General features: G+C 41.8%; 1 protein-coding gene across 3 annotated transcripts in view; it reads right to left on the reverse strand.

The window, feature by feature from the left end:
• Positions 1 to 23542, reverse strand: part of FRAS1 (Fraser extracellular matrix complex subunit 1) — a 318860-nt gene that overhangs the window by 152076 nt on the left and 143242 nt on the right. For 2 of the 3 annotated variants that reach the window (XM_089526273.1, XM_089526271.1), the window contains exons 8-13: positions 22962 to 23063; positions 22673 to 22864; positions 16062 to 16151; positions 11678 to 11825; positions 7960 to 8103; positions 6905 to 7039 (exon numbers count right to left, since the gene is read on the reverse strand). In XM_089526273.1, the coding sequence (XP_089382399.1) occupies positions 6905 to 7039; positions 7960 to 8103; positions 11678 to 11825; positions 16062 to 16151; positions 22673 to 22864; positions 22962 to 23063 (811 nt within the window). The remainder of the gene's footprint in view (positions 1 to 6904; positions 7040 to 7959; positions 8104 to 11677; positions 11826 to 16061; positions 16152 to 22672; positions 22865 to 22961; positions 23064 to 23542) is intronic. The other variant, XM_089526272.1, reaches the window with a different exon arrangement.

Genomic DNA, 23542 nt, shown 5'->3' on the forward strand with positions numbered 1-23542 from the left:
TTACCGCACAGTGGAATGCCGCCGTCGCCGCCAGGCGTTCCAAATGTGTTCCCAATGTGTTCCAGGGAGGCCATTTCTGGGAACAGTTTTGAAACCGTTCCCAGAAATGGCCTCCCTGGAACACATTGGGAACACATTTGGAACGCCCGGCGGCAATGGCGGCGTTCTGCTGTGCGGGAAACTAGCGTTCTGGCCCTCATCACGTTCCAGGCTCGCACCCGTGAGAACGCATTGGGGAACGCTTTTACCCTAGTGCGGTAATCTCCAAAGACAAGTATCTGACATAACCCAAGAAACTAGAAACAACTGGGGTGAAAATGAAGAACAAGAACTATAGAAGAAAGGTGTTGTTTGTTAAAAGGATGTCACTCAAAGTGACTGATGCCTTTCCCTTTCCCTTCTGCAATGTCTTCACACAGTGATGACAACACAAAAGGTGGCATCTCCCCTACCCTTATTCATGACCTAGGAGAATTCATTTTCTGTACCTCCCCCAGAATAACCACAGGGCAAGGCAATTATGATCAGTTTTATGGGAAATCATTGGATGACATTTTCAGATGTAAATGGGGAGGGTTTGAATTTGTAGACGTGTTCGTGCTGGGGCAGAATAGGGGAAAAGATCTGTGAGTTACCTGATCCTTTTTCATCAATCCCAAAATCTTTCTTTTCTGTTTGACCAGGAAGCCACCACTTGGTTTCCCTTTAATCAATCTCCCCCCGGCCCAATTCCCCAGCAAGCTTTTATCCAAAATGACGATCTCTGTGCAAACTAATTTGCTATGGTTCTTTCTTCCTTGACAGACATTCCTTTTAAAGAACTATAAATTCATTAAAAAGGGGAAATTGGAAATCTGTAAGGAACATTAACTGCACAATTAATAGTCACAGCATCCATGGCTGACAGAGGGAATAGGTGTGGACACAAGGAAGGAACAGCTAGTCTCAGAATGGAGTTCTTCTTCCCCGAGGTCTTGTTGAATCCCAGCTGCCAATTCATACAGATGCCGGAAAAGTAATAGGTTGAATTCCTAAAAGCCCATCAGAACAGAGCAATTTTCATTGCTGACACAATGACAGCAATAAGGGAGCCATTATAGTCTCCCTAAGGAGGGAATTCCAAAGCCTTCTAAATCCCAATGTTAGTAACCAAGAAGACCCTTACCTGTATTCCTAATAGATGAGGATATGAAAGTATTTTACCAGTGACAGCGGAGGAGGAAATGTCTCCCTTCCACTGGCAATTTGCAGGGTGGTTGTGCGCCCCTCCTCAACACCTAGCAGTCTGACGCCTATTTGAAATGATTTTTCTAAGCTGCTTCATTTTTGATGGAAATTTTTCAGTACAAATATCTTTAAGAAATGAAGTGAAAACAATACAGCCATAAACTACTAAGGTGAGTATGTAACCAAATGTAAGTATAGTGAGCCATTCACACCCTGCTCAGCGGAGAGAGCCAGTGGTGTAGTGGTTTAAGCACTGGACTATGACTCTGGAGCTTTGTGTCCAAATCCCTACTCAGCCATGCAAACCCACTGGGTCACACTGGGCAAGTCACACATTTTCAGCCATGATAGGATTGCCTTAGGGTCACCATAAGTCAGAAGTGTCTTGAAGACATACAACACAACAAAGTGAAGAATATTAACACAAGGTTATTATCCAAAGTTTTTTCTACATGCTGATCAGAGAACTGAAATGTTCCCTTTTGGGACTACAACTCCCAGAATCCCCCAGACAGAATCCAGTTGCTATGCATATAACCCTCCAAAAAGAATATTTCCAAGATCTGATGACACATGGTAAAATGATCCTTCCATCGCACAGGATGAGTACAGATGACTGTCATCTCACACCGTTGCAATAAGCTCATCTCCAGAAGTTATCATGTGGCAAATGATAACTTTCTGTTCACACAATAACAGGGTGGAAGGTTGCAGATTAATGTTAGTTTGATCTGTCTCCTTTCTGTATGTGCCTTAAGCCAAATAACACACATGGTGAGGGAACAGGATAACAATCAAGTTACAAGCAAGTTCTGAAACCCAACACTTTCTCTGTGGGTTTTTGTTTTTATGCAGAAAAACGCAGTCAGGCATAACTAAAGCAAATTGCTTGAACTCCCTGGAGAAAAGGCAAAAGAAAATTTCCCAGCAACTTTCGCCTGTCGTCATGCATGAGTGCAAATATGAATGAAATGCAGGATGAGTGAGCTGTACAGCCAGTAATAAGGTGAAACAAATAGCCATCTTGGACTCTGCTGGGCAGGGGAGGGAGGCTTGTCAATGGGAGATGCCAAAAAGAGCTGAGAAGGAAAGCATAAAACACATGAAATGTAGACTATGGATAATGCCTGCTGCTCAGCCACATGGAAAACACAATATTCCTATTCAATATTTGTTGTCGTGTGCCTTGAAGATGTTTCTGAACTATGGCAGCCCTAAGGCCATATCACAGGATTTTCTTGGCAAGCTTTATTTGCTTTCCTCTGGGTTGAGAGAATGTGACTCTCCATGGGTTTCCATGGCCAAGCAGGGATTCAAATCATGTCCTCCAGACTTAGTCTACTACACAATACTGGCCCTCTATCCCTCAATATACAAGTGCTATATGTATTTCCTACATATGATAAAGTACAAAACTATCAGAGACAAACGACAACAGCAGACCATAATCAATATCCAAAAAGTGCTCTATCATGTAGTCCAATGGTGGGCAATGCCTAGAATTTGACATATATGATGTAAATAGATGCCATATAATTTTAAAAGTATCTTCAACTATTTCACCTCTGGCAGTAGTCGGACTTTCAATTTCTCTAACAATGTCAAGGGCACAAATTTATTTATTTATTGTATTTATATCCTGTCTTTCTCCCAAGAGGGGATCCAAGGCAGCTTTCAATAATTTTAAAAAGACCCAACTAAAGCATTAATTTACAAAAGTAAAAAAGGATTAAACATCAACATTATCAAAAACATGATTAAAACACTAAAAAAAACTTAAAACATATTTAACAGAGTTTGAATAAAAAAACTGATATGTATATACATATATATACATCAATCACGTCACACACTGCAATTCCATAGTTTAAATTCAAAAGCCTGCCTAAATAAGAGCATCTTCATCTGAGAACAGTAAGAGAGGAGAAAGAAGGCCAATAGCCTGGGAACACCACAGAAAAGGCTGTCTCCTGAATCCTCACCAACTGTTACTGCAAAGGTAGTGGGACTGCAAGACCTCAAGGCATCCCTGGTTTAAATAAGGAGATACAGTCTTTCAAATAATCTGAAGCCAAGTGGTGTAGGCCTTTAAAGGTCAAAACCTGCACTTTGAATTTTGCCCCAAACCAGACCAGAAGCCAATGTAGCTGTTTCAATGGGCGGGTCCACATGATCCCCATCTCCAGCCCCAGTCAGCAGTCTGGCTGTAGAATTTTGGACCCAGTGAAAGCCAAACTCTGCCATATTCAACTTATATACATCTTGCACAATTTGGCTTACTTAATCAGCCCTTCATATTAATGGATTTTTATCAACAGATTCAACTATTCATGACTTGAAAATATTATATATGTGTGTGTGTGATATATATGTGTGTGTGTGTGTGTGCAATGCTTGATCTTGCAGTTTTATATAATTGACACTATTTTACCAAGCCATTGTATATAATGGAACTTGAGCATCCACAGATTTTGGTATGGATACCAAGGTTGCACTGTACAAGAAATGGAGAAATCATAGAAAATGTTGAGAAGCAGAAACATATATAATTGTCATATGTGTGTTACCAATTATGTCCTACTTTGAATTTCATTTTGTACAAAGTCACCTTGAATCTGGAGAAATTCTTAGAAGTAAGAGCAGGGGGTTTGCCATCAAATATTGGCTGATGAGAATGTGCTTTTTATTGAAGACAATATGTTGCAAATGTTGCAGAGATGGGAAGCACAGAACTATTGATTTTTGCACCCTCGGGAAATATATCAATCTTTGCAGGACATAACTTTGTAAAGGGCATGAAGATCAAACTCACATTGAAGCTGAAGAGAAAATGGCTCTCCTTTCTACAGGGACATTCTATTGCTGACTAAATTCTCTCCATCTTGGCATAAATCAGGGGTTGGAATTGTGTCACCTTCCAGATATTGTTGGACTGCAGCTCCCAGAAACTCTAGTCAACACAGACAACAGTGAGGAGCACTGGGAGATGCAATTCAACAACATCTGGAGGGACACATGGCTTGCACCTCTGGCTCAAATCCAACTGTCAATGCCAACTAGAATAGACCCACTGAATCAGAACTTGCATATGTGTTGCCTGTCAGGTTGTTTCTATCTTGTTTCTGTTTCTGATAGGTAAACCTAAGACCAAGCAGGGACGTAGCCGGGGGGGGGGGGGGGTTCTTGGGGTCCGGACCCCCCCCCCCTTCCGTTAGAAAAATGAATGGTGCGTGCTGCTGCACTGCCACACCCAAGCCCCAATATAATGGTGGCACTTAGTCTGGAACCCCCCCCCTTCCCAAAGTCCTGGCTACGTCCCTGGACCAAGCTATCACAGGGTTTTCTTGGCAAGATTTTTTTCAGAGAGGTTTTGCTTCTGCCATCCTCTAAGGCTGAGAGAGCATGACATGCCCAAGGCCATCCACTGGGAAACCACATCTGAGTGGGGATTTGAACATTGGTCACTTGGAGTCCTGCTCTAATATTCAAACCACTACAACACTCCGTGTGTTAACTTACCAGTTAGTCTATCGTAATCGAGACTAACAACTGAATTAAAGCCATAATGCTTTCTTCACTGTTTAGGGAAACCCACAAGCAAGACATGAGTACCACTGCACTCTCCATGTCACACTGCTCAGGAACTGGTAGACAGTGACACACCACATTCAACACTGGATGCAGTATCTAGCCATCATGACAGTAAGGCCATCAATAATCTTATTTCCATTAATTTGTCAAGTCGACAGATATCCCTACAATTTATAGTAGTGAATCTAAAAGTTTAATGCTTTGAACTGAGAAGTGCTTCCTTTTATCTGCCTTGTATCCCATATCTTTCATCTTCATCAGATCATTCTGAGTTTGAGTATTGTGGGAGAAAAAATTCTTCTGGAGATATTTGGATTAGGAAACAGAAATAAGTTTTCAATGTACAAACAGGGAGCGGGGGATCAAGCCCCATGTGAAACTGTCCTTTCCTACCTCTTATAATATTCTGCCCAGTCCTGGCTCGCTATCTCTATGCATTCAGCTCCCTTTACATCAATTCCTTTGCCAAAACACATCCTAAATTCCAAGGACACCAGAATCATGGAAAAAGAATGAGTTATGTCTCTTCAAGCCCATGCAAGTGCTCTCAGTTTGCAGGATGCATTTTAGCTGAAGAATTTATGCCTCCCCAGCAAATGGTGAGCTGAATACATGGTTGAAATGTGGCCAGTTAGGGCAAATATAACTTTTGCACAAGATCTGGAAAATGACTGAAGCCAAACAGAATGATAGATGATGAGAACTGTATCAGTATGTGTGTGCGCAAACACACACACACACACACAAAACACATGGCATCTTCTTCCTTATGGCTAATATAGAAATATATATTTACACATACACATACACCCTATTTTCTTCCTTATGACTAATACATATATGTATATATGTACAGTGAGCCATCCATATTCACAAATTCTTCATCCACCAATTCAACCATTCACATCTCGAAAATATCCCTCCCCCATCCCCCCAAAAAAATTCCAAAAAGCAATCCTTGATTTTGCCATTTTATATAAGAGACACCACTTTATTGCACCATTGTATATAATGGGATCTGAGTATCCATGAATTTTGGTATGCACAGGGAGTCCTGGATCGAAACGCCAGCAGATACCAAGAGCCAAGTGTGTATATAAATATATGATTTGTATATATTTGCTTTGTTTTTATCCTGTCTTTCCCCCCAGAATTTACTAGGATGCTTGAACATTTGAAAGTTCTGCAATATATCACATATCTGTTATCATATCTGGACACATTGGGAATAATTTAGTATGCCTTACTAAAATGCTATACATATATATTTGATTGTGTTTCAACTGAGTTGTTACAATTGTCTTCTAAGAAATGAGAATTAAAGTCTTTTGTTGGCACTGTGTAATTTATTATTACAACTTCCATTCTTTTGAAGAACTGGGACACCTGTTTTATTTCTGTCCAGGGCCACTGACTCTTGGGGGGGCGATCACCTGAAGGGCTCCATACCACTAGAAAGCAATGGAGCAGAACTCCAACAGTGCTGAGCAATAATACAACAGCAACCAGAGCTTTCAAAGGCATTCCCCAGCAGCTTCTAACATCAAAAGAGCTTTGAAAATGTGAGTTGGGAATCAAACTGGAAGCCAATGAAATTAGTTCAAGAGCAGTGATAAATGGTGCCTAAGGCACATGCCAGACAATATCCTGGTCACCTCATTATGGACTAATTGTATTCAAGAGCAGCCCCATGTAAAGTACATGACAGTGGTCTGAGTAAGGAATGAGTAAAGCAAGGATCAACATAGGCTGGTACACCTTTGCTAGGAAGGGGCACTGGCACACCAGCCAAAGCTAGGCAAAGATGATATTGCTACAGAGGAACTACCTGGATCTTCAGGGACAATGCTTTGAACTTAGTCCTTCAAACAGAATGCAAACCGATCCAGAGCTAGTTGCAACCCCAGTTTCAGGTTGGTTTCTCAGGTGATCACTGTGTTTGGGCTGAATGTCATTTTGTTTGCCGACAAATTGTTTTTGTGCGGGTTATGTTCAGTCCTATCATGTACAAATAACCAGTATGGTCCAGCATTAGATAGCTTGTATGTATTGAGCTGCATTTAAATAGCACTAATAATGAACTTACCTACACACTGGGAAAGTCCTTGGAAGAACCCTTCCCCACATGAAGCCACACACTGGCCATCCTTCAACTGCAGTGAATCCTGGCATGAAGTGCACACAAACCCATTATGGCAAGCAGAGCATGTTTCCTTGCAGGCTGTCAAATCCAGTGAGAGAAAAAGAGAAAGGAAGAAAAAAGTTCCTTATAAAATGGAAATCTACAACTGATAGACTTTGGGACAAATCTGCTCACTGTCAGTGAAACCCGTCCATTCCTTCCCTCCAGGGCCTTTAGATCAGGAATTGAAAAAGTGATGGAGATATGAGCAAAGCTGAGAAAAGGCTGTACTATCAGACCTTTATACAGTGAATCAGCCAGCCAAGGTTGGTAATCCAAATTAAACTAACTAGAAATAGAGCATGGGAAAGCAGGTTTTTAGACAACTCAGATCCATCATGGTCTCTCAGCATACTGTCTGGGGAATCCTGGGAGTTACAATCCAAAATGCAGCTCTTCAAAGTTCTACCCATGTGATATTTCTGACAACCCAACTTCACCATGTTATTTATGCTTCGACCAGACTTTCAGTATGTTTAAATCTTGTTGGGTTATTGTGCGGGGGAAATTTGGTTGTTTGAATTGATTTATTGTGACTTTGCATTCTTCCTGTTTTTAAATGCAGTACAATCCAACTTTTGCAAACTACCTTGGGAATCAATGTCAGACCCATATGTTTTTAAATAAAATAAAATAAAAATATGGCATGAAATTGCTCATTTTCCTGGACTCAGGACTCAAAAGTAGTGAGCACTTGCTGCCAACCACCATCTTATGAACAAGAACCAGGAAGATCAGACCACCTAATTCAGTAGGTTTAATTCTGACTGGCAACAGCTTTCTGTGATTGTGGCAGGATTCCTTCCCAGCCCTACCAAGAGAAACATGTTGGTCTCATACTGAAGTATTAACTAGGCATGATCCCCCTTAGCTTTTAAAAACAGACAATACTGAGTGTGTTCAAGGTGACACGATGGTATACTTCCAACATTAAGGAGCAGGCCAGAGGAAGATGTTACCTAAACAAAGTCCAGTATCCTCATAGAATCCAGATCCACAGCTGGCTACACAGTGCCCATTCAGCAGTTTCTTGGTTATATCACGGCAGGTGTCGCAGCGATTGAAAGCCTGTGAGCAGGTCAAGCAATCTGAATGGCACTGACCTGTCATGAGGAAACAAGCACTCTGTCAGCTGCAGTAGGGCACATGGGAGTAAATGATGTGAGTGCACACATGTACATATATACACCTTCCCCAATGAGAGGACGGCAGTCATGTCCTGCAGCAACAGAGGTTTGCAAACTGTGGTCTCCTGTGGTTCTTCAAATTGGTTTTCAATGAGAAAACCAGTGATCACAGACAGATTTATCTGGAAAGTAGCCTGCTGAGCCCTACTTCCTCTGCAATCCACAGACGTGAAAGAATGTAGGCAGCGTTCTATGAAAGGAAGATGTGTGTGTGTGCGTGCACGTTAGTTAATATTTAAATACAATCCAATCTAATTCATAGTTCCTGAACTTGTATGTGAACTGGCACTGAATCGTCCTTTGCATTTTTCATACTTCAAATTTTGCAATGCAGTTCTCTGATTAAAAATGCTTATGAAAACTGCAGATATTGTGGAAAAAATTCATATAGAAATAAATATATTCAGGGAAATTGGGTACAAAAGAGCAGACATACAGGAAAAAGTGCTTGCAAGGAACATATTTGTTGATAATATGTATTCTCACATCACTTCCAATTTATGGCAACCCTCTCCTAGGGTTTTCTTGGCAAGGTATGTTCAGTGGGGTGACTGTCATTGCCTTCCTCTTTGGCTTAGAGAATGTGACTTGCTCCAAGGTCCCACACAACAGATTTCAATGGCTGAGTGGGGATTTGAACTCTGATCTACTCAAACTATTACACCACACTGGTTGTGAGAAATATATACAGTAGAGGAAATGACATAAAAATGCACATAAATTTTTGTGTACATGAAAATGCACATCTGTACAGCTGAAAAGAGGCAAATGGTATAGAAAGCAAAACAAACAGTTATCCATTCCTAGTCTAAAGCACACTGTGAGCTGCAGTAGGGCAGCAGGAAGGTCCAACAAAGCAGTTAGTACATCACTGTCAATTGATGGTGGGCCTTAGAAGTGGCATATTATCAGGGGGTCTAAGCACACTAGTCTTAGCAAGAACGTAAAAATGTTATTTTGGGAGGGCTACAACTCCAGTTCACATATAAATAGTGTCATGACCACAAGGCATTGAAAAGCTAGGCACAACCACCCAACTAGCCAACATGAGAGACAGTTTCATTCCCCTACTCTTATCTGTTCTTGAAATAATTTCCCTCTGAAGAACAATCTCTACATCATCAGTAACATTTAAAACAAGAGTAGGGTAGGGAATCCACTCTGGATTCTGCAAAGCAGCTATCCAAGGTGCTCAAAGCCCCTTTCCAAAATAGGTTCAACACCTTGGATAGACCCTTTAAACTTCAGATAAAAATTCAGACCCATGTCATCATCCCACTGGCATCAGACCCACCAGCCATCACTGGCTGGACCACGTGGAGCGCATCCTGCATCTTTTTAAGCCTCCAGCAGCCCCATTCACCATTCCTGACAGCTGTTGGAAGTGACTACAGAGACCCTGTAGCCAGGTGGGGGGGAGGGGGGAGGGTTGGTCGGACAGCACAGGAGCAGGGTGGGCAGGAGGACCCTGAGGCAGAAGATGGGCGAGGAGGAACTCCACCCAGGGGCTGGCCCATAAAAGGTGAGGGACAGGTGGACAAGAGGAGGGGCGCCAAATGCAGAAGATTGGGGCGTGCGCAGGCGGCCGTGGCAGACAATAGCAGAGTCTCCAGGTGTCCAGGATGGGTTGGCTGCCCTGTGACCCTACAAGGGAAACATAGTCTGCTAAGGGTGGGCCCTCATGAGGAGGTGGTACTACCCGATGCAAGAAGAGAGGGACTTTCGGTACCCACACAAGGGTGAATGGCGGAGACAGACGAAAGAGACTTTGGAGGGCGAGTGGTGGGATCCCTGAAGGGCCCAGTGGAAACAGTGTCCGGGACCGGAACTGAAGGAGAAGGCCGAGTCGGAGCGTTTGGAGAAGTACATGGGCGGTGGCCCATGTGAAGAAGCAGCCAACAGAACCCAGGACCTGTAAGAGCGGGCAGCTGACACCCTACCCTCCGGTGAGGTAACTGGGGTGGGAGCGCGAAGAGAACTGGACATTTAGTTTGTTGTGCTTAGGTGAAAGTTTGTTGAGTAAAGTTTAGAGCATTCAAGCACAGCTATTGTGGTTTTTGGGAAAGCGAAACTCAAGGTAGCTACACGTGCACCGGAAACATGTCTCAAGGAGTCAAAGCCCCGCCCACAGACCCCAATGTGACAACCAACCCCAATGCATGTAATGTACAGCCTAACTCCACTCAAGGAACGCAAGCCTTCAGTAGATTCACAAAATCTTTATTCAGTAAGCAGAGTACACCACAGTACATAGTTGTAATATGTACTACATAAAATACATAGTTTTGTTAGGACTAATTTTTTTTTTAGTTGCACCATATCCTCACAAAAGCTTTCATCCCATTTTTCAATAATTCAAAACATACTGTCTTCTCAGTATGCTTCTTTCTCCCCATGCCAAGCTCAGCTTCCCATAAGAACAACCTTGATATTCAAAGTACATACTTCCTCCCCACACATCTGATCATTATCCCAGGCCATAACTGAATCATAATCTTTCCTTTTCCCAGCATCACCAACAGAATAGCAAAATCCATCATCCCACATTAACACACATATGCCCAAACACAGCAATTAAGTATGACATGTGTGGATCATGAGCCTGACAATGCAGTCTCAGGAAGTCCATGCCAAACTGCCAGTCTGTAAAGGGGTGGAAGATTTTATGCTTTTATCCTTTTATCCAGCCAAACATTTAATGGATGTGAACCAGCATGGCTTAATGGTTTGAGTGTTGGACTACGGAGATTATTGCATGGAGAAAATGACCCAAAATAGATTCCGGATTGAAAACTCAAAACCAGGTATTATCGCATGTAAAATTGCAACCGCTGCCACTGGGCGGCTACAACCCAGGTCCCAACTGTGCTCAGCAGGCTGCTTTGCAAAAACAGGAGCTTTCTGTTTTTGCAAAGTAGCTGGCTGAGCACAGCTGGGACCTAGGTTATAGTTGCCCAGCAGCAGTGGTGATAATTTTACATGTGATAATACCTAGTTTTGAGTTTGCAATCCTCCATCTATTTTGGGTCTTTTTCTCCATGTGATAATCTCCTATGACTCTGGAGACCTGCTCAGCCATGAAATCCACTGGGTGACCCTGGGCAAGTCACATTCTCTCAGCCTCAGAGGAGGGCAATGGCACCCCCTCTGAACAAGTTTAGCAAGAAAACCCCTTTATAGGTTTGCCTTAGGGTCGGTGTAAGTCAGAAACAACTTGAAGGCACACAACAACAAAGGTGGTAGAAGAGTCTTTGTTCTTATTCTTTAATCCAATCAAACATTTAGTACCTCTGGGCAAGCAGAAACTCCCCCCCCCCTTTCGATCAGTATTTAAGAAGGATTCCGCCCCCCCCCCCCCCCACATTATTTGTTTCCAAACCAAAAAGTATCTATTCTAAACAGTTTCTAAAAACTAGGTGTCAGGGATTTTTTGAAAAGTAGTTTAGAACTCTAAACAGATCAACAAAAATTTAATGTTCATGCAAAATACCTGGTTGGCACTGAGGGCAACATTCTCCTGGCACAGCAACAGCCACACTGCCTGAGGGACAAGTTGGGCAAGACTGAGCATAGCAGACCACTTCAGAGTCCCGGCATTCACATTCATGGCACAGACCTTCCTTCCACTTTTCTCCACTCTATATTTGAGAAAACATTCAAGGCCATTTAAATGCTTTTCAATACTATTTATTTATTACACTTTCATTCTGCTCAGGATGGTATTTGTGGTTAGCCATCTCCCCTCCATTTTGCTTGTCAAAATATTTATATCTCACCCTATATCTGAATGCTCTCAGGATGGCATACAACTTAAGCAGTTTAAAATCATTTAAAATTCAAAACAATAATGTAATTTCAACAGACTAAAAGCACATTAAACAATTTAACAGGTAAAACAGGGTTAGAACAGTTTAAAACCATTGGCATGTACATTTTGGAATAAATCAATTACAGTAGGCTTTCATAAAAAAGCCATTGTTTCCACTTAGCTCCAGAATGCAGCAGACAAAGACATTTCACAAGTGGTGTGCCAAAGCAGAGAAGACTCTCTCCCAAGTCTTCACACAGTATATTGCTCCCACTGATGGAGCACAAAGTAGGGCATCAGCCAAATCCTGTGAGATGGATTAGTATGGGAGCTAAAATATATTTCTCACTCTCCCTCATCACACAAATGATCATTAAGGCTGAGTGAGGATTTGAACCTGGTGTTCAATTTTTGCAATCTTGGCTTGTAGAGATAGCACTGCAACTACTACTGTACCGGCCAGTTCCGGAGAAGTCTGTGGTAATACCAGGCCAGGATTTCCATGCAGAGATGACTGGGGGGCCCTCACCAGAATGAATAGGAGGGTCCCACAACTAAGCAGAATTTACTTCCACATTTTGAAGTGGAGAAATACATAAAACCACCTAAAGGGAGGTATGACTTGATGAATCTGAGCACTGATACCTTCTAAAGGGCTGGTGGAGAGCAAGAAGGATCAGAGACACAGCCAGAAATGAACTGAATACAACATCCAGCAAAATATCATAGCCAGATGCTTCCCTAATCCTTCCCAGCTCTTCACCAGCCATGGTGACTGTGGGGGGTGAGGGGAGCAACTACAATGAGACAATCCTGGAAGTGGTTAGAGGAGCACTGTAGCTTAGGTCCACCTAAGAAACATTTATACTATACTTGATGATTTGGGATCTCAGCCTATTTATGGATATTACAGTTTCAGAACAGTCCTTCCCTTACAGGAGAATACTTCACAAGCCCATCTTGACAAATGGCTAAATTGGCCTTGTCTTGTAGCCTTGACAAGGGAACAGCCCAACTTGCCTCTGAATGCTTTGATGCAGGCTCAGATGTTACAGTTCAGACAAAATTGATCTCTTTCCCTTGCTTGTATCGATTATGCTGTTAGGAGCCATTCAGTTGTACAAATGCAGTAGGCAATATCATCATTCATTTGCTAGAATAAGGGTAGTCCTCCAAATTATAATAAAAGAGCAAATGTCTGGGAGGAAGGGAGCCATAAAAATATTGATTAAGGCAATCCCATTCTAATAAGGCCAGCAATCAAGGGAAAGCTTTTCAAAATAATTTTGAAGTCTTTGAGCTGTGCCTTTCTGATGCAAACCTCCCTGGTCCTGCATCTTCCACCCTTCTCTGTGGCCACTGTACCTCATGACTGGATCAATAGCTCATGGATAGGAGACAACCTTTGGACATTTTGCTCATATAGTGTATATTATTGCATGTTTGGCTAGCTTGGCTCTGGTGTATTAGTGTCCCGTGATTTTTCTTTTTGTGCAGCCAGGAAAATTGACAAAAGCATGTAACAGCTTTCAGCTCCTTGCAGCCAAATAGGCAACTTATCAGAAAGAGTAGAAAGCTCAAGCACAAGCTCTCCACGAACTGATGTTAGAAATGGCTAGTTTTTCATTTTGGACAAGACCAGCCGGACATGCTGGGGTAAGGAAAGAGAGAGAAATGGGAGGTTCCCAAAACTAAAGCAGCTTTGGAGGTGCAACTGAACTTGATGCAGGTTGTGCAGCAGCACTGCCTGCTAAAGAATTCATTTGCCTCAAGTACACTCTGCAGCTATCTACTTGTTTGTTTAATTGCAAATATTGATATACAGTCAGCCCTCTGTATCCACGGATTCTACATCCATGGATTCCACCATCCAGGACTAGGAAACATCCACCCCCAAAATACATTCCAAAAAGCAAATTTGGATTTTGCCATTTTATACGTGAGATACCATTTTACTATGCCACTGTATACAATGAGACTACAGCATCCATAGATTTTGGTATCAATGTGGGGTCCTGGTACCAAATCCCAGTAGACACTACTATACTGCTTATATCCTAAAATTTCAAAGCAGTATACATCAATAAAATTTATAATATATACAATACACCAACTCAGTGAAGACAAACACAAGTTCTTTGTCAAGTCCAAGAAATAGATGTTGAGTTGGACAACATAGGAAATACTTGCTCAAATAAAGATGCTTTTAATATGCACCGAAGCCTAAGAATCGTTGGAACATGTTGAAGTTCCGATGAAACAACACACCACATAGCAGGTGCATATTAAATGGTATGCCTAGCTCTGAATGACTGCTGAGTGGAGTATGTGGCATTAGCAGCAAGGCATCTTTCAATCAACGATCTCTTAATTTGGTCCTTAAGGTGTTTTGAACTTCAGCTCCCATAAGCCCCAGTCAGCCAGACCAACAGTCAAGAATTCTGGGAGATTTAGTCCAAAAATCTGGAAGACCAAAAAATAAAAACCACTACTCTAGATGACTTAAGAGAACAAATGATTCTATCAGGGTCTACATCCATTGTAGATCTGTAAATGAAGCAAAAATTTCAGAGGGGCTCCCCAGTGAAGGAGTGCAGAGAATTGAGATGTGCTTAGCTGCTCTGCCTCCTCTCTAGCATTCCCAACAACCCAGCCAGATTGTCCTCCTTGGGAATGGGCTGAAGCAGGAAATCTATTTGTACATGTTCTGAAATTTGAAGGGAGTAAACACATGTAGATCACATCTCCCATTCCCATCCCCAACACATGGAGGGTGGTGGGAGTGGACTTTTGGGAATTTGAGGGAGGATAGGATCATTGACCACATTCCCAATCCCCCATTTCACAGGAAGGAAAATGTATGAGGAGTGGACACCTGGACAAGTTTCTAGTGTTCATTCATCCAGAGAAAACTAAACAAGAAAGGAAGACCCATGAAATTTCTCACAGCTCACAAAAGTAAGCAAACACATAATGCTAAGAGTGGATTCCTTGAGCATTCTGACAGTGGTAGTTCCAAAAAAATATCTGCTAAGCTTTCAGGCAATAGCTAGCTACCTGGAGTGAGCGGGGGGAGAGATTAATAGGTTTCCAACACACTTTAAACATTAGAGCCAGCAACTTCGCATCTGATGGTACATGGTGCCCACAAAGGCTTATCATACTGCCCCGCCATGTGAAGTGCCTCCTTCCACAATAGGTTGCTCAAATGTTTTGAAACTCAGACCAAATGTTTGCTTAATATGTCCTTTCTTGACTTTGATGACTAACCAGACCACTATAGCAATTATTTTGTGATGAGCAATTGCCCCAAGGCAACCATTTTGAAGTGGCACACACCTGTCACAGTTTCTCATATTTCCAAACATGTCCATAGGCCCAGAACGCTGGAGGCACCACTAGCATGAGCAAGAAGCAGATTCCCAAAATACAGGGAAGCCCACGGAGTAGATAAGGACTAGCTAAGCATATGATGCCTTCTATTGAGTTCTGTGCAGCCTATGCATGTTTACACACTCTGTTACTCCCATGTAAGTACACATAAGATTGCACTCTGCTCTACCTAGTTGCTGTAAAGGGCAAAAGGTACCCAGTATGTTGAACCTGCAATACCTGGAAACCAGATGTCCTCTTCATCTGCTCCTCTTATTTTTAAGTGTCAGTCAGTGTACCTGTATTTCTCTGCTTTCTGTAGCTTAAGGGCTAGAGACTTGCTTTAAAAAATAAAAAAGGAGGAAAAGCAAGAAAGCACATATTCTATTCAGTGCAGAAATCAGTGTTCAGTCCAAAAGAGCGTCTATATTTGCATGATGTGCAAAGAAGATGGAAACACTGGACTATAATTCCCAAAATTTGTCAGCATGAGAACAGTGGCCATGTGGGCTGGGGGATTCTGTGAGATGTAGTCCAAACAAATAACTTTTCCAACCTCTGACATGGTGTGTACTTACATAGGCTAAGTTATATAGCTTGTGCTTTTATGCTAGCATTCCCTTTTAGAAGAGTATCTACTTCTATGTTTATCTACCATTAAGTTTTACATGCTACAAATTATCTGGCTACTTACATCTTTGGTATGCTTTTTATAAACACAGGGCCGACCTCTTGAAATACATTCTGGACAGCACTTGCCTTCTAAATGAACTAATTCTTCATCCTGTGGAGAAAAGGGGCAGCCACAGAAAGATTATTGAGAATTAGCATTTCCCCCCAAATGATACTGGCAGAAGAAGATAGTGGGAGGCTAGCCATTTTTCACATCAGAATGCAGTCTTTGGGATTCTATTTCCCTTTATCATTCCTACAGCCCATTCCATCGCTCTTTGTTCTTTTCCAAAAGATATGTGTGTTTAAATACCATTATGGAGGTAAAATTAAACCCCACCAACTTCACTTGAAGGGCCATAATTCTGACACTAGACTGGCTCAAGACAAGAGCCATGTGGATACAGTTTCACAGATAGAATCCAGTTTGTACAGCTATGAGAATCAGTACATATCACATTTCCATCAGAATTTTCTTCTGGAGGGGGTACAACTATGTAGTGCTTTTTAGTCATACAGATATCCTTACACAGAGAGGAATGCTCATGATTGACCCCTGACCTTCAGAAGTAAACAGGTCCTTGAATTTACAGTGCTTTGGTCCAAGTCCCAACAACTAGATTCTTACAAATACTACGTTTTTGGTCTACAGTTCCCAGAACTCTGCAACCAACATCTGGCTGGGGGATTCTGACAGCTGTAATCCAAAAAAGTAACATTTCTAAGATGTGGACCAACCTTTCCCAAGTTGGTGACCTGAAGGTGCCACTTTGGATTCCATATGAGAAGGAAGTGGGATATAAATTAAAATAACTAAATAAATAGCCTAAAACTTCTATAACTGCATGTTGTTTGGGACACAGATATACCCATATATCCAAATATATGTTATAAATGCACCCACAGATCCTTGAAAGGTGTTACATTTCCACATATGCATGCTATTTTTTGGTTGCTTGGTTTATTTTACATATTTTTCTCCCACCTTGTAAAAGTCATTCCCAAGGGTGGGCCTCAAAGTAAGTGTGTGTGTGTGTGTGTAAAATATGTAATATGGTGTGGAAGACAAATGTTAGAAAACACCACCACCTAAAACAGCAAATGACAAAGCAATAAAATAAAATAAACAAAAACTTGAAAAATTAAGCACAGATAAAATCTGCAATTTACAATCTTTAGAACAGTTAAAAAAAAAAACCCAGTTTCTCCTGATACTGAAGTTAATGAGCCCAAATCTACTGAATAGCAAGTTGAACTGAGTTCAATCTGCCATTCTAGTCTCCCTACAAAGGGATTTGCAGAGATTAGGGGCAGCCACTGAGAAGGTCCTATTTCATGACTCCACCAGCTGTACCTGTGAAGATGGTGAGACCAAGAGAAGATTCTCTACTGAGAATCTCAGGGCTCAGGCAGGCTCATAAAGGGAGAGACAGGCCCGTTCCACACGGGCCTTTGTGCCACCCCCGTCATGTGCTAGGTTGGCCGAGGACCTAGCGTCCATACCGGCCTCACCCCTAGCACGTGACGAGGGCGTAAAAATGGCAGCGCCCTATACACATGGGCATGGCCATTTTTACATGCTGGACACTTCCCCCTTGCCTTGCGACGTCATGAGTGCGCCATTTGCGCACTCGTGCATCGCAAGTGCGGCGCGAAAAGAAGCCGCTTTTTGTGGCTTCTTTTTCCGCTGCCGGGAAGCCTCCCCGTTTGGAGGCTGAGGCTTCCTGGCAGTGGAAATGGAGGCAGCGGCAGACCGCCACTTTCAGGCGGTCTGTAACGTGCCAAAATCTGCCAGATAGCCTAGATATAAACTATATATGTCTTCATAGGTCTTAACCAGCATTTAGAATTGTTCCTAGAAACAAACAAGCACCTAGTAGAAATGCAGCAGCAAAGGAGTTGTATCATACTGAGGGTATTCAGGTATCTTAAGATATACCGATATCTTAAGGTATATAGATGATCCTTTATAGAGTAGAGAATTCTACTCTGAAGCTACAGAGCAGCTTAAACATTAGCACCATTGTGGCAAAGTAATGGACTGAGAGCAAATGCTCTCATTACTTAGCCTAATCTTGTACAAGTCTACTCAGCAACAAGTTGAACTGATTTCAGTTGGGCTTTCTGCCAGGTATGAGTTTATACTATGAAAATAACACATCTAAATATGTGCATGCATGGATTTACATAGTCTACACTAACTTCTGAACTCTGATCTGCACATGGCAACTATGATTGCTGCATGGCTTTACTTAATGTTAAAGAAATAATGCTGCAACTCATGAGAGTGGATATAGGAGAAAACTTCGAAAGTTGCACAAAATATCTCACTTGTGGCATGAATATAAAAAAGAGCTAAACAAAACCCCAAGTAAGTTAACATGGCTTTACAGAAAGCAACATGCTATCCATCTTTTATATAGGAGAATCTATAGTCAATGTTGACAATTTCTGGAGAGAATATTTCAAGAACACCCTCATCCAACCTGGTGCCCTCCTGATATTAAAGACTACAACCTCTATCATCCCCAGGCAGCATGGTTGGAGAATACAGTCCCCAAAAATGTAGGTTAACTGTGGAAACATGTATTTAAAAACTTTTGTGGCAATGAAAGAGCCTTTGTCACAGTGCATGCTCTTAACATTCCAGGCTTCTGCTTTTACCTAGCCAAGCATGCATAAGTACACACTACATTTAAAAAGGAAGGACAAATAGGCATGGGGCAAGGCAATCTTTGCCAAATAAAAGTGCCTTCTCTGCCAAGATTCCAGGCTGGGGAGTATCATTGAAGATAACTGTCTTACTTTTCAATGCCCAGCTTACAATGTGATAGGAGGGGCAGGTCTGGAACAACTGAAAAGAAAGTCACGTCAACAGTGTACACAGTCTTCTCATGCAATTCCTGTGGTAACACTATGTCCTAAAAATAAAAGGAAAAAACACTTGTTCTGTACTAATCCCACCCTCCGGGACATTTTCATTTTCAATTTTAGAGAGACAGTATGGTGCAGTAGTTTGAATGTTGGACTCGGATTCTGGGAGATCAGGATTTGAACCAGGGAAACCCATTGGATGACAATGGGCAAATCATACAGGGAAACCCAGGCAAGACAATGGGCAAGACTAAGGATGGCATCTCCCCCCTGAATGCCTGCCTTGAGTCAGTAATGGGCTGGATGAGAGAAAACAAACTCAGGTTGAATCCAGAGAAAACAGAAGTACTTGTGATAGGAACCTCAGGTCTGGGCAGGGAAATCTGTCAACCAGTCCTGGACGGGGTCACACTTCCCCTAAAGGATGAAGTCTGTAGTTTGGGAGTACTCCTGGATACATCCCTACAGTTGTCGTCTCAAATAGATGTGATAGCCAGGAGTGCTTGGTACCAACTTCGGTTGATACGCCAACTGCATCCCTACCTCGACCGAAAGGACCTTGAAGTAGTACATACTCTGGTAACCTCTTGTCTTGATTTCTGTAATGTGCTCTACATGGGGCTATCCTTGTACCAAGTTCAGAAGCTTCAATTAGTTCAAAACATGGCAGCCAGATTGATCACCGGTTCTTCAAGGTTTGATCATATAACACCATTTTTAAAAGATCTTCACTGGCTGCCAATCTGCTTCCTTTAAAGCCCTACATGGCTTAGGCCCGAATTACTTATGGGAACTCCTCTCCCTACATAATCCACCCCGCACTCTCAGAATATCGGGGAAGAACTTGCTGGAATCAAAAATGACTTCAACTTCCCTAAGAAACTTCACAGTAGCTGCTCCTAGATTATGGAACAATTTCCTGTAAGAGATCCGTCTTACTACCTCCTTGGAGACTTTCAAGAGGGCAGTTAAGATGGATCTCTTCTGATGAGCATACCCACTTGACTCTGTATGAGATACATAGATCCATCTTTTTGATTAGGATCAGAATACATTACTCCCACTGTCGCTTTCGATAATGTGTTTTTTAATTGTTAAACTGTTTAATTGTTATATGTTTTTATATTTCACTTGACCAGATTTGTAATTGTATATTTATACTAGGTTGTAATCCCACCTTGATCCACCTGGGAGAGGCAGGAAAATATAAATAAAATTTTTATTAATATTATTATTATTATACTCTCTGTGTGTCAGAAGAAAGCAATTGCAAATCCTGTCTGAACAAATCTTGCCATGAAAACTCTGACAGGTGTGTGTGCATATGTGCCCTGTCCCTTCAAGTCACTTGTCAATTTATGGCAACCCCATGAAATTCCAAGGTTTTCTTAGGTAAGAAATACTCAGAGATGGTTCTTTCAGTTCCGTCCTCCAAAATATAGCCTACAGTACCTAGTATTTTTTGACAATCTTCCATCCAAGTACTAATCAGAGCTGTTCCTGCTTAGCTTCAAAACCTAAAATGAGACAAAGTTTGGTGCCTTTGATAGAAATCTTCAAATTTCCTACTTCCTCTACTCATGATTATTTTTTTTTAAAAGCTGGATTTGGATTTGGATTGTAGAGCCCTTCAAACAAAGGATGCCATCAGATGACTCTTTTCTGACCACCCTGACTGCTACTCTGTTATCACTCTGGCTATTCACTGCAGGGAACAGATATATTAAGCACAAGCCTGCAAGAAATAGAAATTCCACTGTCTTCAGAAAAAGATTTTAACATCCACAGTGACCCAGTCTCTTTAAAAAGATCTCCCAAATGCCTCTCTCAGTGTAGCAAGAGTTGCAATGACAGTACAAAGGACTGCAGGATCTTCCTAACAGTTCACTATTTGTCAACAACCTTCTCCTCCTCTTTGCAAAATAGTACCGATGATGATTAAATGATCAAGACACAATAATACCCCATTTGCCTGAAAACTTACAAACAATCTCTTGAGGATGGCAGTTCAATGCTTGGCAGCAGATTAATCCACACTGGCTTGCTGCTAGAGCATAGCATCTCACGCTCTACTTCTAGTTCCCCAACTCCTGTCTGCTAATCCTACACCTGCTTAACCCATCAGGGATTGATGCCAAGTCTGTGGCCTCATTACAGTTTAAAGAGAGTATGTGACCAGAAAAATTAATTCTTCCCCAACCAAGGATGAAACCCACTGCGACTAGGCTTCGATTTAGCTCTGGTTTACTGATGCAGCTGTCCTAGATACAGAGGGAGCTTGAAAAGTTGGGAGGTTTTAATGCAGAGATATTCTACTTGCTTCGTGGAAAAACACAGATATCAACTCTGAGGCCACTAAGTTAGAATACATCACTGGTAATAAGCAGCACTGGGCATGCTAGTCTCAAAAATATTTATGGCCTGTTACCGACTGCCAAAATAAAGCTGCTTCGGGTCTCTTTGGAGGTATGCTGTTTAAATGATGCATACACCCTAAGAATCCGGAAGCTGCACCAAAGCTGCACTCCAGTGCTTAGGAATGGAGTGTGGCTTTGGCGCGACCTCCGGACTCTTAGGACCCATGCATCATTTAAATAGCATACCTCCAAAGAGACCCGAAGCAGCTTTATTTTGGCAGTCTGTAACAGGCCTATATATAGCAATTTAACCCAAATTCTACACCCAAACTGCTGAATTCTAAAACCTGGGTTAAAAAATGTATATTTGCAATGAAAGCTGATGGTTCCTATTTCAGTGGGGTGGGGAATTTACTCCCAGTTTTAGCCCAAACTTTAGTTATCAAAGGTGTTTTACCCTGCTCCCAGAACTGGTTCAGCACTTTGGACAGATCTTTTACACTAAGATCAAGAGTGGATCCATGGTCTTAACCAACATCAGAGTCATCAGCCTTTACACGTTTGTGAAATGTCTCTTGTTTCGTGTAATTTATACTGTGTGAGTTTCCCCCCCACAGTGGGGCTAGAGAAGGAAGTGTTGTACGAAGATGAGGCCAATATCCTGGGGTTCAGGAGCAGATGTTACTGCTGTGTGCTGCTAGCTCACATAGGAAAGCATCAGAATTACGTGTTGGAACATCTCTTTGAACCATAAAAAGTGTTTTGATGCAGGATGAGCTCTTTCCAAAAAGAATGAGGACAGATATATAGGTTTGGCCACCAAAACAGAAATCATAAGAAAAGTGATAGTGGTAAAAGAAAGGTCATATCTGGATGCATTTTGGAAGAAACCTTCTAGTGGCCTCTAAAATGGTCAAAATGATTTTCTACTTATGTAAAGCTGACGTTTCCTAGTTGCTTCAATTTATATGTACATATTGTTATGTTTTGAATAAAAAAAACTTGCTGAAATCTGTTCAACTACTCTCCCTTTTTGTGGTGTGGGAATGTATCCCTCATATTTTTTCCCCCCTCTGGTGCCAAATTTTCAGTTAAAGAATTAATGCTCAGAAAGACACCTATTTCATTAACTGAAGTATACTTGCATGATCTTCCAAACAGTTCACTGTTTGTCAACAGCCTTCTCCTCCTCTTTGCAAAATAATAATGACAACGATTAAATGATTAAGACACAATAATACCCCATTTGCCTGAGAAGTTACTTTGTTGGCTTTCTTAGCTACCTGGAGGCTTTGTTAGCTACCTGAAAACTTTCACAGAAAAGGCCACCCAGAAATCATACTATAAATACATAAATAAAACGTAGTACTTAAGACAGTTCAAAATGTAATCATATACTTACCAGGGAACACCTCACTTGGAGACACTCTGCATTCCAGCAAGTGACCTGACCTCCATCACATATACAGAACTCGCAGTGAGTAGTATTCCACATCTCGTTGTTGTACCTGATGGTGCCATTATGGACACAGCTCCCTTTGGAAGGTACACACTCCTCACAGCATTTTCCAGAGGGCTGCACTTTGTTCTCTCCCTAGGAATGCAATAATTCAGAGTACGCAGCAATAGAAAGAAAAGCCTGTTCCCAAGATCCCAAAGGATTATCCCATTGTTCTAAGGTCAGGCATTACCTCCTGGCAGGTCAATAGGGTGCAGTTTTCTCTCAAGCACTTGATCTCTCCTCTGTCACAAATACAGGTTGTGCAGGAGTCTTTCTTCCACTGCTCTCCATGCTGCCAACACAAAGGAGGTTATATTCTAATTATTCAGTTTATAAATGAAGGGGTCTTGTAGCACCTCTAAGATTAGCCAAGAGAAAGATGTTTGTAGTGAAGCTGTAGAAATAATGCACTTTGACACCACTTTAATTGCCATGGCTCTATCCTACAAAATCTTGAAATCTGTAGTTTTGTGTGGCACCAGCACTCTTTGACAGAGAAGCCTAAAGGTCTTTCAAACTATAAATCCCAGGATTCCAGGATGGGATTACAGCACTTAAAGTGGTGTCAAAATGCATTATTTCTACAGTGTAGATGTACACACAGTCTTCTTTGTCAGGTGCATGGAGTGAAGCACCTGCAGACAGACACATATACGAATGGATGTGTTGTATAGGTGTCTGGCTGTGTATGTGTGTGTGAATAGAAAAGTAAAGCATATGTGTAAGCTGATGATTTGACAAATTCAGTTTTAATGATAGTCATAAAGAGTA

This window comes from Sceloporus occidentalis, unplaced genomic scaffold (genome assembly GCF_023333645.1).
Source record: "Sceloporus occidentalis isolate IW3139 unplaced genomic scaffold, rSceOcc1.0.p SCAF_5, whole genome shotgun sequence".
Taxonomy (NCBI): domain Eukaryota; kingdom Metazoa; phylum Chordata; class Lepidosauria; order Squamata; family Phrynosomatidae; genus Sceloporus; species Sceloporus occidentalis.